At 42.3% G+C, this 17,347-nt stretch overlaps 1 protein-coding gene across 1 annotated transcript in view; it reads right to left on the bottom strand.

Annotated features, from left to right (window-relative positions):
* Nucleotides 1–17,347, bottom strand: part of KIZ (kizuna centrosomal protein) — a 147,613-nt gene that overhangs the window by 25,033 nt on the left and 105,233 nt on the right. Inside the window, exons 11-14 of the mRNA XM_075594941.1 lie at nt 3,349–3,445; nt 3,175–3,234; nt 2,923–2,926; nt 1,851–1,887 (exon numbers count right to left, since the gene is read on the bottom strand). Coding sequence (XP_075451056.1) covers nt 1,851–1,887; nt 2,923–2,926; nt 3,175–3,234; nt 3,349–3,445 — 198 coding nt within the window. The remainder of the gene's footprint in view (nt 1–1,850; nt 1,888–2,922; nt 2,927–3,174; nt 3,235–3,348; nt 3,446–17,347) is intronic.

A 17,347-nucleotide genomic window follows, 5' to 3' on the forward strand; every position in this document is an offset into this window, starting at 1 on the left:
CACTGAGTGGTGACGTATTTTTCACTTTGATATTATTACAACTTGTGTATCCACATCATGCAACCTTTGAACAGCTTATATGGTGATTTTTTATGTGGTCACAAGATTCCAGTGTAGGTTGATTATTATACAGGTGTGCTCAAACAGAGCCCCCTGTGTCCTGTGCATGTCTTGTTCTGGTTCTATTTTTAGACCCTTGCCTCCGGGTCCACATTGTCTAGGTAGTGTTGAGACCCCCTCACCTTTTAATTCTACCCCCTGCTTTATTCACTTTAATAAAATATCTTTTGTTACACTTTAAACTATGTCCGTGTGCTTTCTAGAAGGTTGCTCTCTCTTTGTTGCTTTCATATATATATATATATATATGTATATATATGTATATATATATATACACATATACACACACACACATATATATATATATGTACACACATATACAAAAAGATAGAGTTCGCAGCACACTCAAAATGAAAAGTTGTTTAATCCACGAAATACATCAGGCAACCACAGAAACTCCATCAGAGCGATGTACGTATCTGACACAAGGTCTTTTCTTAAGCTCTGTATACACACACACACACACACACACCCACACAATGAGAAATAGAAAGTTTTAGTGTAGGTAGGTGGTAAAATAAACTTTACCTTGACGTGGTTAGCAGGCTTAAATCATTTTTTTCTCAAATGATGCAATCAAATCACTCATTTGTTAATAAAGACAGGATCAAAAAAGTAATAATTTCACTAAAAAATTGAAAGCCAATTTAGGAAAAAGTGCAGGGTATTTATGTGTGTTTTCTACACATCATAATATTGCAAAGCAGCTTAGGGAAACTTCCAAAAAATGCTATATATTGTGATCAAGCTAAATAGACTGACATACAGTATACATTACGGACTTATTACACAGATCAAGTTATTATTATTTTTTGGGGGGGAGAATACAATAACAATCATGAAGCCATCACAGGGATGGTGTATATGGTAAGTAGTAAAACAAGGGAGCTATATCAGTTATGGTTTGAAAACTCACAAAAGTCCCTTTTGAAATGAAAACGTTGATCAATACATTAACTACAATAAAATGGTCTATGCTTCCTGCAATTATGTGTCTCCGTATCATGATTTTCATTGTCTGATGCTGGGTTTCATTTTGATCCTGTTCATACATGAGCCTATTGAATCCGGATAAGTGGACTCTCACTAATGGTGTGTCTCATTATGACCACACATGATTTATGTAGATCAGCAAAAAAAAAAAACCACTCGAAATAAAGGAAGCTAGTCAATACTTCTTGCTACTGCTGGGGGATAATTGCCATTAGAGAGCACAGATAAATATATCACTGTATTCAATATGAGAGGATTGCAGTGACCATAGATCAAAATTTCATGTGTCTTGCAAAGTGCTTATGAGTTGTTCATTGTACTGTTGCTTTCACCATTCTCCTGCAAAGTCCATTAATTGAGTGATTCAGAGCAGTAATAATTAGGGCAGTGTTTCACATCTGGGGGCATTGCAATATAAAGCAATACTGTTGACTTTATGGAAATGTAAGATGTAAAAAAAAAAACTGGACATACTCGACTGTATTATACAATGTAGCATTTTTTTAAAATATCAAAGTGGTGATACTGTATTGAACATTCAGTGCTGGATTTAAAATGTTGCCGCTCATAGGCTAGTACCAGCAAGCCACTCCATTATTTCCAGCAGCTGGTGTCCACTTGGATCCTTTCCGTGTGTCCGATCTGCTCGATACACACATCTGCTTGTGAGTTTTTAAACTGTAGTCTTTTAAATATTCAAGTAAAAGATATTTTTGCACAGTTTTTTTCCTCTTTACCTTTGCGGTAAACTCGGAGGATAGCGTAGGTTACATCCTGCAACAAAGAATATCTTTGAAAAGTCTGAACACTTTTTAGTAACACGATTTATGTTCTTTTTGTTTTATCTTCTATATAGCCCAGGAGCATTTATGCCCTGGTGCTTTTTTGGAACAATCTGAATATTTATGCATAAAAAAAAAAATCCTAAATGTGTCATTTTTGTTTTAGAAAAAACAAAAAACAATTTATAACACAACACACGTGTATATTCATGTTTCATTTAAGTGACCTGCATTTTTTCACGCAATTCATGGTTACGTTTTTAAAGTAAAATTATTTTTAGGAGACTTAGGGTTGTATCGGGTTAAATCTCCGGTTTAACCACTGCAGCTTCCGAATTGTTACAGCATTACTTCTTTACTTGAGTATTAGTTTGTGCAAAGCTTCAAATGATTGCAGAATATATTCTATGCAACTTCAAACCAACATTTTAAAATCTGACCAAATGGTATTGTATCCGTCATGTGGACGACAACGTTCAGTTTACTAAAGCGGGACTGCAAACCTATCTGGTCGACTTACTGGAATAAAGCTCTATATGTCCGTATAAAATCATTTAGAGCAGGGTTGCTCAACTTCAGTCCTCAAACCCCCACCCCCCTCAACAGGTCAGGTTTTCAGGATATCCCTGTATTAGCACAGGTGGCTCAATCAGTCCCTGCCTCTAGCTTCTGACTAAGCCACCAGTGCTGAAGCTGGGACATCCTGAAAACCTGACCTGTTGGGGGAGGGGGGAAATGGTGTTGAGGACAGGAGTTGAGCGCCCCTTGCTTTAGAAGAGCATCCAAAAAAAGAAGTCTTCATAGGCTAGCTGATATTACAGGCCTCAAACCAAAACTGCTTGACTGTATTTTAAAATTCACCAGTTGCTTCTTTGACACAATGCCCAACTCGTATGACATACAAGCAAAAAGAAATACTAATAATTAAAAGCACTTTCTTGTAACATATGTAGAAAATATAAATGAAATACAGGAGCGCTAAGTAGGCATTCACTGAGAACGAAGTTGAAGATAAAGCATTAGGTACCTTTCTGAGTAGAATACAAAAAAATAGGCATCCAAGCTGAGGTTAGTTTACATCCCTTCCACATCAACAAGAAGAAATACACCACTTTATTTCTTCAAGACGCTTTCTGTATTATGTCTGCTCTTAGCTTGACAACTTCCATTGTCTGGTCTCTAGGTAGCCCTACGGAGAGCAGCTGTACACGCTAATTTGAGGTTCACAGAGATGTCAATTGAGTCTTAAAATGAGAAAACAACAGCTGCAAAACAATACCTGGGCTTGGTGAAAATATTTTGCAAGGCGGGCGTAGACAAGTTAAGGCAGATTTTATATCTAGATGAGACAGATTGAAGCCAAGATCGATTCATAGAGAATACATTTGTATACATCTTTTAGTAGGCTTTTAATTTATTTTTTAAATACATTATTATATAGATCTGTTTTTACCTGGATATGGGACTTTGCTCACTTGATGAAAAACTAGCTTCTGAACTCAATTTGTTGCTTGGCTTTCTCTTGAAATTACTGCTGCCAAGTGTCAGCCCTATAATGAGAAAAGCAGATTACAAACACACCTGAAGCCGCTCTCTGTATATTTTTAAGCAAAGATACAGAAATGTGAACTCTACAGTACAATACATGAAATTGACTGTTTTGTAATTGCTCATAAAAACAAAGAATTTGTATAATTAGACATTTGTATTCGGACAAAACAGCACAGACCAATTTGCATCTGTTGACACTTACACTATGGTTGTCACATGCATATGTAACAATTGGAATTAATAAAAAATAATTTTTTTCATGGTACAACAATTGATTAAGACCATTAATTATTATTGTCCTATTGAAATCCTGCCATTGATTTAATATGTTTCAACAATCACGCCTTCTATTATGATGCCAGCTTAACCATGCTCATTGCTATGTAGGCAACATAGTGATACAAAACACTTGCCTTCCTCTTAAAGTTTTAATCACCATTAAAATATAGTACAAAATATAATAAAGTATACCACAGTCCATTAAAAAAAAAAAGACATCAATTACCAAGATTTAACACAAGTCACTTCAATTAGTTTCCTTTGGTCCTAGATGGGAGATTCTCATTGATCCGTAATACATAAATAGGGAATCTGAAGAAAAAACAGTGATGGAGGCAATTCAGATTCTAACAGTAATGCCAAATCTCCACTACTACATGGTTTGCATTAGGAAGAGAAAGAGGAGAGTGGAGCCAGTAAATGGAAACCATGGGGGAAAAAAAGAAAAGATAAGGAAACTAGAAGAATGGAGAGATGTACTATACCACACTAATGCTCCAAACCCCTGCCTGCTATCTACAAAGACATAACCACTAGAGGGGTTAATTAAACTTGCCCCCCAACAACACAGAACTTTGGGGGTTACTTCAACATCACCAAGCAACTGCAGAGCTAAACAGATTATTGCAGAGTAAAACCTCAAGAGAAGAAGCATCTTAATGTGAATCAAAGTGTGGGTATTGGCCTTGTATCAAACCAAATGAAGAAAATAAACTCTGGTTAAAATATAACCCATGTCCAGATGCATCCAAAAAACACATCATTCAGGCATGCACATCGGACATGTTTTGTTTACGAAAGACTTGCCTTACGCAAGTATCGTTTGGAGCAATGCCAGCTAATCCGACACGTTTCAAGAGTCAACAAAATGCAACCAAACATGCAAATAAACAGTATCCAGCAAAACGGAACAAAATAAGTCCTACAAAAGACACCTAAAATAAAACTAGTATATTTGTTTAATTTGCTGCAACTTCTATAATATAAAAATAAAAGTAAGATTAAGGGCAATCAAATGATTTGTCAAAAAAAATAAATTATACACACACACACACACACACACACACACACACACACACAATTGCAGTAGTGTTCTGAATCTACACGATGGGTTCTCTCCTGCTGCCCTCATTGGCCTACTTATTGCTCTGAGCTTGCAATGGAAGACCTGTCACTTTAAAGCTAGCAAATGTGCTGGTTTATTCAGGACAGTCTCGGTTTCCACATGTCTACGCAAGAGCATACTGTAAATACCTCAGAGATAATTATGTTTTCATTTAAATGAAGTAAAGCAGCAATACTATATCACCACCACCCCCCCTTATTTGTATATGTAAGCATCTGACAATGTATAATTCTACATTCTTACCTAAACTGGCAATTGTTTGGTGCTCCTGTTATAAATCTTTAACAATCCTGATTGTGTGCCTAAAATAATGGCCACCTTTCAATTTCAATTAATCGTTCAGTGTAACTCAGCAGCCACAATGTATCCTGATATTACTAAGGTAACATTATCTATTGTTACAGTTTGCAACTCAAACTGCTGGGAACATTGCCAAAACCATTTCCCCAAACATGAAAGTGTTACAAAAATCTTGCACTGCTTGGGAGGTGGGCTAAAACCTACTATAGAAATCAAAGTATGCTCTCACAGAGCTGGAGAAAAAACACCAAATAGTTAAAGTACCAGTGTTTGGTTTCCTCCAAATCAAACACTACCTGCAATCAGTCTCCAAATATTCGACATTCCAAACTCTAACAAATTTTGAAAGACTGTGTAGGAAAGGATATTACTGTAAAGGGCTGATCTCGGAAATATATTTGGGACTGGCACGATCGGGGGGTTGTTCCCAACACAGCTATATGATCAAATGGGCAGAAGATTTGAATGCAGAGATCGATAGAGAAGATTGGGAGAATATCTTGGAAGCAGCTTCAAAAACATCAATCTGTACCACTATTAAGGAGAATATTTATAAAATTTTGTTTCATTGGTACCTAACCCCAAGCAGGCTGAGCCAGATTTTCCCCGGGTCCCCGGATTTGTGCTGGAGGGGATGCGGGCAAAAAGGAGATATGGCTCATATTTGGTGGAATTGTCCAAAAATTCAGGTATTCTGGGTCATGATTCAAACATTGATCCGAGAGTACCTGGGGGTGGAGGTGGAGGTGGAACCGCTGGCCAAACCAATCGAAGATCTGGAAACGGCGGAAAGTAAAATGACAATTCACGTGTTTACAGCAGCCCGCTGTGCTATTGCAGCGGCCTGGAAAAAGGTGAACGCGCCCTCTAGACAGACGGTGTAATGGAGACTAAGGGAAATAAAAATGATGGAGCTCCTTTCAGCGCAATTGAGCCAAAAACTTGACAAATTTCACAAAATCTGGGAAATTTGGCCGGGCGATTAGGAACACATAGACATAACTACAGAGAAACTAGATAAATGGGCTTCTCCCCCCCCCCCCTTTCTTTCTCTTCTTTTCTCTATTCTTTTCTAAATTCTACGAGAGTCACGAAATTCTACGGCTGCTTCCCTAGCACAGACTAAGATGTGGAAACAGATCATATTAACACAAAAACTATGTTAAAACGAATATTTTATTTAAGCACTGATAACGAATTGTAGAGGTTTTTTTTTGTTTTAAACACAACTGGTAATACTTGAACAATATATGTGTACCAATGTTGAATATTTGTTGTGTCTCTCCAAAACAATAAAAAAAATTGAAACAAAAAAAAAGTATGCTTTAAAACTCATTAAAATTGCATTAAGAGTTGAATAAAAACAAAAATAAACAGCCACTATTATCTAATACTACAGAACGCATTTATTTAAAAAAAACATACAAGATTCCACATGTTTTGCTGCTTTAAAACAGCATCATACCCCATCAACAATATACTGTTGATTTGATCCATCTTTCTTTAGAACATTCAATAAATGTGGTAGCTTCAACGTCACTTAACCCGCTTTTGAGATTAAGGCATGACTCCCAGAGCACAGTGACTAATACTCAGCTAGATGTGCACAACCAATGCCACAGCCTTGCGCCTGTCCAACTCTGGAGAAGTGCTGCTGCAAACAGCAGTCTGTGATGCAGAGCAGAAAGTTGGTCCCTGCCCTTAAATAAGTGCACAACAGTTACATTCTGACTTTATTTTGGGAACTCTGTCATATTAATGAGAAAGTGAGACCATTGCTACATTTTCCAAATGAAGTCACTTTGGTCTCCAAAACAATTATATTCTACTGACTAAGATAATAGACAGAACATTTTTATATGGCCATCTGATTTTGAAACCTAGCTAGTCTCCGTTCCACAGCAATCATACTGTATATAAACATCTTTAGGATCTGCACATCAAAAAAGGTTAAATACACTAGGTATATATATATATATATATATGTATATGTATATATAACACACACATATATATATATATATATATATATATATATATATATATATATATATCGTTCTGTAGCTAACAAAATGCTTTTATTTGTGCAAGCTTTCGAGATACACTGATCTCTTATTCCAGCGATTTATGACTTGAGGTGTTAAATATTCCCTGAATGTTAATGATGTAAGAGTGTGTATGTATGTAAATGTATAAAGCGCCCACAGTGTATACCAGGGGTGAGCAAACTTTTTATGCCGAGCCCACCTTTTCATCCATAAAATTTCTCGGGCCCCCCCTGCCTGATGTAATCAAAATCACATAAAAAAAAAAAACCCTTAATTAAACGGTATACAATATAAATCCAAATATGTTGAAATACTTACATATTTCAACAGCTCGCGCTTGCAAAATTAGGCTGCGTCCACGCTGCCACTGAGAGTGGTGACATCACAAACTCTCCAAGAATGAGCACAGGGTGTCCTGCATAATTTTGCAAGCGTGGATCGGGGCTATTTGTGTGTGTGTCTGTGTGTGTCTGTGTGTGTCTGTGTGTGTGTGTATTGACTGCTGCTGAGCGCACATCAAAGTCAATTTTGTTTGTCTCCCCAAGCGCCAAGCTTGGAAGAGCGTACGTGCACAAAGGCAATCCTTTGGGGAGGCATTCATACACCTCTTTGCTACCTCCCTTCCCTCTCCCCCCCTTTTTTTCTTCCTTCCCCTCCATGCTTTTTGTCTTGCTATCCCCATTGTCATCCAAACTCCTACCTACAGTATTATTTATTTTTTCCCGTTTTCAATGTTGTGTTTTCACAGTTTTTTTTACATTATTTCTGTACATTCATAGTATGATTGATATACGTAGTGGCAGCCTACCCTTTCACTTGCAGAGGATTGCAGCGAAGCAGGTTGCCAGCGGAGGAGAGCAGGAACACAGCGCTATTGCAGGGCAGACACCGAAGGAGGGACGTTTGACTTCACCGTGCTCGGGCGTGCTCCTCCCCGTACCTCCGAAGCCCCTGCGCGTGCGCTCACACACCATCATGTTGCCGCCACCTGCACTATCCTGTTCAGCCACCCGCACACATCTTCGGCTGCCCGCCCGTGCACATCTTCTTGGCCGCCCCTCGCGCACAGCGTCTGCCGGGCCGCGCACCCAGTTTTTGTCACACGCCGCCTGCGCCCCCCTAAATAATCTTGCGCGTCATTGCCCCCCCAGTTTGCGCACCACTGCATTACAACACACACTCCCTCAATCAATAAATCACCACATACACACACTCACCACACACACTCAATCCCCCCCACACACACACACTCAATCCCCACACACTCACACACTCAATCCCCCCCCCACACACACACACACAAGCCCCCCCCCACACACACACTCAATCCCCCCCCACACACACTCAATCCCCCCCCCACACACACACTCAATCCCCACACACACTCAACCCCCCCACACACACACTCAATCCCCCCACACACACTCAATCCCCCCCCCACACACACTCAATCCCCCCCCACACACACAATCCCCCCACTCACACAAAATCCCCCACACACACACACTCAATCCCCCCCACACACAATCCCCCCCCCCCACACACACTCAATCCCCCCCCACACACACAATCCCCCCCACACACACAATCCCCCCCCACACACAAACTCAATCCCCCCACACACACACACAATCCCCCCCCACACACACACAATCCCCCCACACACACAAACAATCCCCCCACACACACACAAACTAAATCCTCCCACACACACAAACTCAATCCCCACACACACACACTCACTCAAATACACACACACACACACACACACACACACTTTCTCCTGTGGGGGCGACATGCTCCGATCCCCCAAACCCCCATGCTGCTGAAAACTGGTGCGGGAAGCAGACAGGAATAGAAGGAGGGACTGCCTGTGTGCAGAGAGAAGCCCCGCCCCCTCTGCAAGACACAGACACATAGAAGCAGCAGCACGGAGCTTCTGGCCACCCGTGCACAGCTCTACCCGCCCCCAGGTTTCCTTGCAAGCAGCCCGCGCCCCCCCATCATAATCTTGCGCCCCCCCCAAGGGGGCGCGCCCCACAGTTTGCGCACCGCTGGTGTATACAGCGCTTTACAAAATGTGTGTGTGGAGTGGGAGTTTATACCAATGGTTTTGGTAGGTGTGAAAATGTAAGAGGGTGTTGCATTACTAAAAGTGTGTGTAGATACTATGTGGCCCCTATTGGTATATAGGGATGAAATTACATCGCGTATTTGTATGTGTAAGAGACAGCTGTGTGTGCAATCATATAACGCAGTATGTATAGACATGGCCTTTAGCACTCATGGGAAGAGAGTTCTCGTGTCAGTAGTGACTCATGAAACTGCGGTCTTGGTTTAGGCCACCGCTAAGTGTCCTGAACAGTTGCATACATTTGTATTCATGCAACTGTCTCTCTTTCGTGTTCAAAGATTACCTTTGAGTATGGCCACCTTCAGATCGTTCATCTCATGGCCAGTCAGAGAAATGTTCACCAACAGGACTGTCTCTTGTTCCTCATGTGATGCGGTGGCGATTCAGATTAATTCTCTTGTTTAGCCCCTGTCCCGTCTCACCTATGTAGTAGCACCCCACTGGGCATTTCATGCACATGATGAGGTACCCAACATTGCTGGAGGAGCAGGTGAACCTTCCTCTGATTTTGTACTCCAGATTCCATTGTGGTATTTGTATTGTGCCCGCTGTGTGGCGCATTGCAAGGTTTTGCATCTTGCGTCCTGGCATGGTCTTGTCCCGCATTCAGTTGTACTGTTGAATACTTTACTCCTCACCATCATTTTCTTGAGATTATGAGGTTGTCTGTATGATAATAAGGGTGTTTCAGGGAATACCTGTTGCAATCTTGTATCTTCCTGGAGAATGGGTTGAAGTTCCCTGGTGATCTTACGTAGGGCTTCTAGGTGTGGGTTATATGTGACCACCAAAAGGTACCCTGTCGCTTGTCTCTTTCTGTCTGTGTATTCAAGGAGATCACTTCTTGGTATTCTGGTGGCTTTGTGAATTTGCTGGTCTACAATTCTGTGGTAATATCCACGGTTTATGAAATCTGATCTCAAGCCTGTAATCCGCTGGCCTCTGTTTGCTGTGCCGGAGCATATCCGGTTGTATCATATGGCTTGACTGTAGATGGTTGCATGCTTGGTGTGTGTCGGGTGGAAGCTGTTGTCCCTCAAATAGCTGACTGCCTGTAGGTTTGCGGTATACAGAAGTCTGTAGTTGGTTGTTCTTTATAGTAGTGGTGGTGTCTAGGAAATATACTTTGTCTGGAGAATGGGTGAATTTGAGGTTGATGGTCGGGTGGAACGTATTGAAGTTCTCATGGAACTGTAGGAGGTCGTGTTCATCAGAGGTCCAAATCAGGAGGATGTCATCGATGTACCGAAGGCATGTAATGGGTTTCAAGTCACAGGTCGAAAGACCAGAGGTCTCACCTGGGTCCCTACGTGACTTCGTAAGGGGTTGAAGTCCCTCCCTTCCGCATATCTTTTATAGCACGTGTAATCATTGTGGGTATTGACAAGTTTTATTGTATACGGACCAAAAAAGGGGGATAACAACAAAACAAAAACACAAATGAGCTGCAATTAAAGGTACAAAATATATAAATAAGGTTACTTGTGTAGCAATTTTTGAATACCAGACAAGGACCATTATAACAAAGGGTCAATACTGTGAATGGTGATAGTGAAGGAAAAGGGGAAGAAATAGAAGGGAAAAAGGGGAACGAAGGGGAGGGAGTGGAAGGGAAAGGGGAAGGGAGAAAGAGATGGAGAATATACCAGGGAAAAATTTGGAACATAGTGAGGGAAAAAAAGGAAGCTTTATATATTAACATTGTACATAGTAAGGGTCTTATTGCAATCAAACATTTTTTGGATGCAGATGGCAAATTTCCTGCACCTCAAAGAGACTTTTTACTCTCATGTATCAGCTTCATCCTATCCCACAATTATTTTTTATTTAACAGCATTTTTTACCTTTAAGTCTGTGAAACAGCCATGGGTACCAGGTTTGCCCCTAGCTACGCAAACCTGTTTATGGGTTTTTGGGAGCTTAGTCACATCTGGGCGAATGACAGTCTTAGGGCAGACCTGGTATACTATGGCCGTTTCGTAGATGATATCATTATTATTTGGGATGGAGAGAAGAAAGTCCTTGAGGATGTCATTGCTGGTTTTGCAAACAATGACCTAGGTCTCACTTTCACCCATAACATCCACGAGGAACACATTGTCTTTTTAGATTTACTTGTATTCATGGATGAGGAATTTAAGATCCAGACTAGCATGTATTTTAAAGAGGTCTCCACAAACAGTTACCTACATGCGAAAAGTTGTCACCATCGCAAATGTTTGAACAACATCCCACTGAGTCAGTTTAGCAGGATCAAGAGAAATTGCTCAGTGGAGACTGATTTTGTAGAGAAATCAAATGTACTGGTAGAATGATTTCTAGAAAAGTGGTATAAGGAAACCATTATTGAAGAGTCGTATCTGAAGATCAAAAAAAAAAGATAGAGCTGAACTTCTGGAGCCGTCTCGTGCAAGAATGTCTAGAAGTAAGAGTTCTAATTCAGTGATGGTTGCAAAACCCAAAAACAAACTTGCATTTGGTCCACCTAAATTTATCACCAAGTACAACACTGTGTCCAATCGTATTAGTAAAATACTCAATTCTCATTGGAAAGTGCTTAAATGTGACACCTGCCTTGATGGAGTTCTCCCAAAATATGCCTCTGTAGTATACAAAAAAGCTACTAATATAAAAAAAAATGAATAGTACGTAGCAAGCTAAGGAGAATCAAAATGAACGATAACTGCTAACTGCAAATGACAACTTTAGGTGCAGGCGACCTAAATGTATAATGTGCAAACAAATACATCTACAGCAGGCCTGCACAACTCGTAAAGTGCGGAGGGCCGAACTGCTCCAAGGAAAAAAAAATTGGGCCGCACGGGTAAAATCATCATCATCATCATCATCATCGTCATCCCTCCAGCACCTCTCATCATCATCCTGCACCTCCCACTCTCCCCGCCCTGCACCTCCCATCACTCTCCCCCCGCCTGCACCTCCCATCACTCTCCCCCCGCCTGCACCTCCCATCACTCTCCCCCCTGCACCTCCCATCACTCTCCCCCCCTGCACCTCCCATCACTCTCCCCCCCCTGCACCTCCCATCACTCTCCCCCCTGCACCTCCCATCACTCTCCCCCCCCTGTACCTCCCATCACTCTCCCCCCCCTGCACCTCTCATCACTCTCCCCCCCCTGCACCTCACAAGAAAAACAGAGTCCGCCGTACGGGTAAAACAGCATTTATTATTCAAAATAACAATTTTTTTTACAATGTTTACTTGAAACAAAATTACATTTAAAATACTTTAATTCAAATTAACTAATTTCCTAACATCTGAAACTTAATGAGAGGTATTACACCTCTTTATAGCAACAATCTTGTTGTATTCCGGGGTCATATTTGTAGTAGACGTCTTCAAAATGTCTTCCAAATTGTCATTTGTCAGACAAGAACGTAGTTTGTTTTTGTTCAAATTCATGATTGAGAACGTTTGCTCACAAATGTAGGTACTGCCAAAAATGCTGAACATTTCCATTGCAGAGTCAATAAGATTTGGATACTTTTCATGGTCTATACTCCTGTAGAATTCCTGCAGACTGCTTTCTCTGTGCTTATTTCTGTACTCCGTCGAAAACTGAAGATCAATAATGTTAAACTGCAATTGGAATGGCAATTCTGCTGGATCCACTGAAAAGGGATCTTCAATCATCCTCAATTTAATGTCTTCTTCGTTAGACAATGTGAGTCTTCTGTCAAATTCTTCAATCAGACCACCAATTTGCATAGCATATTTTTGTCCTAGCTCGGTGTGCTTGTGCTGAGGGATATGCTGTGCACAAGTGGGAAAGTGACACATTGCACCTTCCAACAGCTGACTTCTGAAAATCTTCAATCTCACTTGGAAAGCCTTCACTGCTGCATACAGTTGAAATATAAGCTTATTTTTTCCCGGAAGTTCAATGTTGAGGTTATTTAGATGTGTTGTAATGTCACAAAAGAAGAAAAGATCATGATTCCAGGACTCATCTTCAAGCTCAGGAAATTTTCTTGGTTCTTGTTCTAAGAATTGGACGACTTCCTCTTTCAAAGCAACGAAACGCTGGAGCACTCGTCCTCGACTCAACCACCTCACATCCATATGGTAAAGTAGGTCGCTGCACTCGGCGTCTACCTCTTCCAGAAAAGCTCGGAATGTCCTATGTTTCAGTCCTCTGGAACAGAGGTAGTTAACAATAGAAACTACCACTGACATTACATAATCAAACTTCAAAACTTTGCTACACAGAACCTGAAGATGTATAATACAGTGATGTTTGGTTATTTGTCTACCGATAAATTGTTCAATAAGAGTAACCGCTCAAACATTTTTCCACACATTGCCGGTGCACCGTCAGTACAAATGGCCACCAAGTTTTCATAACCTATTCCCAACTTATCATTCATGCACTTTATAACTTCAGTGGATATTTCTTTTCCAGTTGTCCGGCCTGTCATGGAGCACATACCATGTGACAAAGTGATTGGTGAAACCTGGCGCTAATTAAATGCTAGTGATCACTTCAAATACAGTGAATATATAACACATATATGATGGTGTAAAAAATTATAAGTTGAACTAAAAATAGTGCAATTGTGAAAAAGTAATATATGTTGTAACCCCCTGCTCAGACCCTCTGGAAGGGACTGTCTTGACTGGTCCCAGATGATCAATACGCTTTTTCTCAACCCAGGGGGAGCATGTGGGAAAAAAACAACAAAGAAAAAACACACTAAGTGCAGACAATAATGTTCAATGGTGAAATAATGTGATGCTTGGCTCCTATGTGCTGCCTACTCACAGAATGTCAGTAGGATAAGGACAGTGGCGGGATATGTGGAGTCTGGTGGATCTCTCTGGACACAGACAGGGAGCAGCTAGGACTAGGATATCAGGTGCAGACGTACATGGAAAGATAAAGACAGACCTCCATGGTGCAGATCAATGGTACAAGGATAATATTTATGTAATAATAAAAAATGTGCACTTACAATGTTAAAAATCAATAACAGTGTTTTATCACTATATAAGTGAAAAGGAGTGTGTAGATTGGTGGAAATGTCCGCTATCCTCCTCTGTACAGTCATGCGTGATAGACTGACATTCTCAAATGTTTCCTTCTTTTCTGGACATAACCCAGAAACACCAATCAGCATGCATTTCTTTATAAAGTCACCCTCAGCATAACTTTTACCAGCTGCAGCAATTTCTCTCGATATTTCAAGGCTGACCTTGGTGGCCGCCTCACTCTCGGTGTTCACTTTCTTGAAAACCTGTTGTTCTGCATCAAGACGTTTCACAAAATGTGCTGCTTTAATTTTCTTTTCATGTGCGTCCAAACTGGCCACTTCGGGACGTTTAGTCTCAAAGTGGCGCTGAATATTGTATTCCTTGGGAACGGCTACCTTTTCGCGACACACAAGGCACAGAAATTTGTCTCGGAACATTGCAGCTGTAGTTGTTGGAAATAGGAAAGTCATTGATGATGATATAATTAATATTTCCACAATATAGTCTAATTTCAAACAGATTTATATAGAAAATTATAAATGTCTTTTTTTAAAAGCCTGTCACAGCCCATTTCAGCTGCCCCCAAAACCCATAACAGCAGGCCCCACAACCCATATTGGCAGGCCCCACAACCAATAACAGCAGGCCCCACAACCCATATCGGCAGGCCCCACAACCAATAACAGCAGGCTCCACAACCCATAACGGCAGCCCCCCAGCCCATTCCAAGTCAGCATCCCACCCCAAGTCAGCATCCCCCCCCCAAGTCAGCATCCCCCCCAAGTCAGCACCCCCCCCCCCCAAGTCAGCATCCAGCATATCTCCCCCCCCCCCCCAAGTCAGCATCCAGCATATCCACCCTCCAAGTCAGCATCCCCCCCCCCCCAAGTCAGCATCCCCCCCAAGTCAGCATCCCCCCCCAAGTCAGCATCCAGCATATCTCCCCCCCAAGTCAGCATCCAAATTACCCCCTCCCCCAAGTCAGCATCACCCCCAAGTCAGCATCCCCCCCAAGTCAGCATCCCCCCCAAGTCAGCATCCAGCATAACTCCCCCCCAAGTCAGCATCCAGCATATCTCCCCCCCAAGTCAGCATCCAGCATATCCCCCCCCCAAGTCAGCATCCAGCATATCCCCCCCCCCAAGTCAGCATCCCTCACCAAGTCAGCATCCCCCCCAAGTCAGCATCCAGCATATCTCCCCCCGCCAAGTCAGCATCCCCCCCCCCAAGTCAGCATCCAGCATATCCCCCCCCCCCCAAATCAGCATCCAGCATATCCCCCCCCAAGTCAGCATTCCCCCCCAAGTCAGCATCCCCCCCCCAAGTGAGCATCCAGCATATCTCCCCTCCCCCCCCCCCCAAGTCAGCATCCAGCATGAATGAATGACAGCCCCCCCACGCCTACCAGATGATGTTGGCGGCGGTAGCAGAGGTGGCGTCGGCGGCAACTGAGTTGTTGGCGGCGGCGGCGGCGGTGGCAAAAGAAGGAGAGGAGGTGGTGGTGGATGGCGGCGATGGCGGCAACTAAAACGTAATTAAAATTGGTGGCGAGGTGAAGCAGGGGGAAGCGCGCTCTAGTAACAGACCCCGAAGTTCCGGGTCGCGGGACTGGTCGAGCGTGTTCCCCTGCTGGAGCCGGGAAGGGGGGTTAGGGGGATTAGAGGAAGCGCACACGTTTGCTGGTGCGCGCTCCTAGAGGGCACAGACAGCATGCGGCCACGAGGGTTTACCAGGAGAGAAGGGGGGAAGGAGAGGAGGTGGGAAAGAGGGGGGTTGAAGGGGGGCCGTCGCGGGCCGCACGGCGTGCCCCGGCGGGCCGCTTGCGGCCCGCGGGCCGTATGTTGTGCAGCCCTGATCTGCAGGATTGTTTTAGGTCACAAACAAATGGGAGAACCCACAAGGTCAGAAGACACATTGAGTGCCAGACAACACATGTGGTGTACATGTTAAGCTGTCCCTGTGGTATCCAATACATTGGAAGGACTATTCGTCCTGTCAATGTAAGATTTTTTGAACACAGGAGGAGCATTGCCAGGGGGCTCACTACACATAGTGTGTCGAGGCACTTCTTTCATCACCATGACCGGAATCTGGGGCTCCTGACTGACATGGGTCTGGAGCAGATCCCCCCTCAATTTTGGGAGGTGATAGGTTCCGGACCCTGTGCAGAAGGGAGTCCTATTGGATTTATACACTAGGTAAGCTTAGTCCGGCTGGGTTGAATGAGTGCCTTGACATGAGCACCCTGGTTTAATGCAATGGTCTCTGCTGTCTTTTCTTCATCTGGATTTTATCACTCATCTGTAAGTAGTTTTTATGTTCCTTCCCCACTTCCTTTTTCCCTCAATTTGTTCCAATTCTTTCCTTGGTATATTCCCCATCTCTATCTTCCTTCCCCTCCCCCCTCCTTCCTCTTTTTTCCCCTTCTATTTCCTCTCCCTTTCTTTTACTACCACCATTCACAGTATTGACCCGTTATAATGGTCCATGTTTTTATTCAAAAATTTCTACACAAGTAACCTATATATATATATATTTTGTACCTTTAATTGTTTTTGTTTATGAGATATCTTTATTGTTCAGTAAAAAAAAATTATCTTTCATAGGTACAAAGTGTATACATGTGATTTTATTAATATTTATGTATTTTATTGTACTATGTAAAATCTTTCAGCATGTGTTTTGTTATCAATGCTATTACGTGGCTGTGTATTGTTATCCCACCTTTTTCTGTCCATATACAACAAAACTTATCAACACCCACAATGATTACACAGGCTATAAAAGATATGCGGAAGGGAGTGACTTCATTAACCTGACGAAGTCACGTAGTGACGAAACGCGTAGGGACCCGGATGAAATGGACGATTTACGTAATTAAGCTAGGGGACGCCAACGAGCCTCTAATCAGCTGTTCCACGCACATTGTGTGCTCCATGTACCGGAAGGCTGCAGTTTCTATATACACTACTTGGTAGCTGAGTTTACCTTCGTTATTTGACACAGACGGATCTCTCCTTG

The sequence above is a fragment of the Ascaphus truei genome, chromosome 4, assembly GCF_040206685.1.
Source record: "Ascaphus truei isolate aAscTru1 chromosome 4, aAscTru1.hap1, whole genome shotgun sequence".
Classification (NCBI taxonomy): Eukaryota; Metazoa; Chordata; class Amphibia; order Anura; family Ascaphidae; genus Ascaphus; species Ascaphus truei.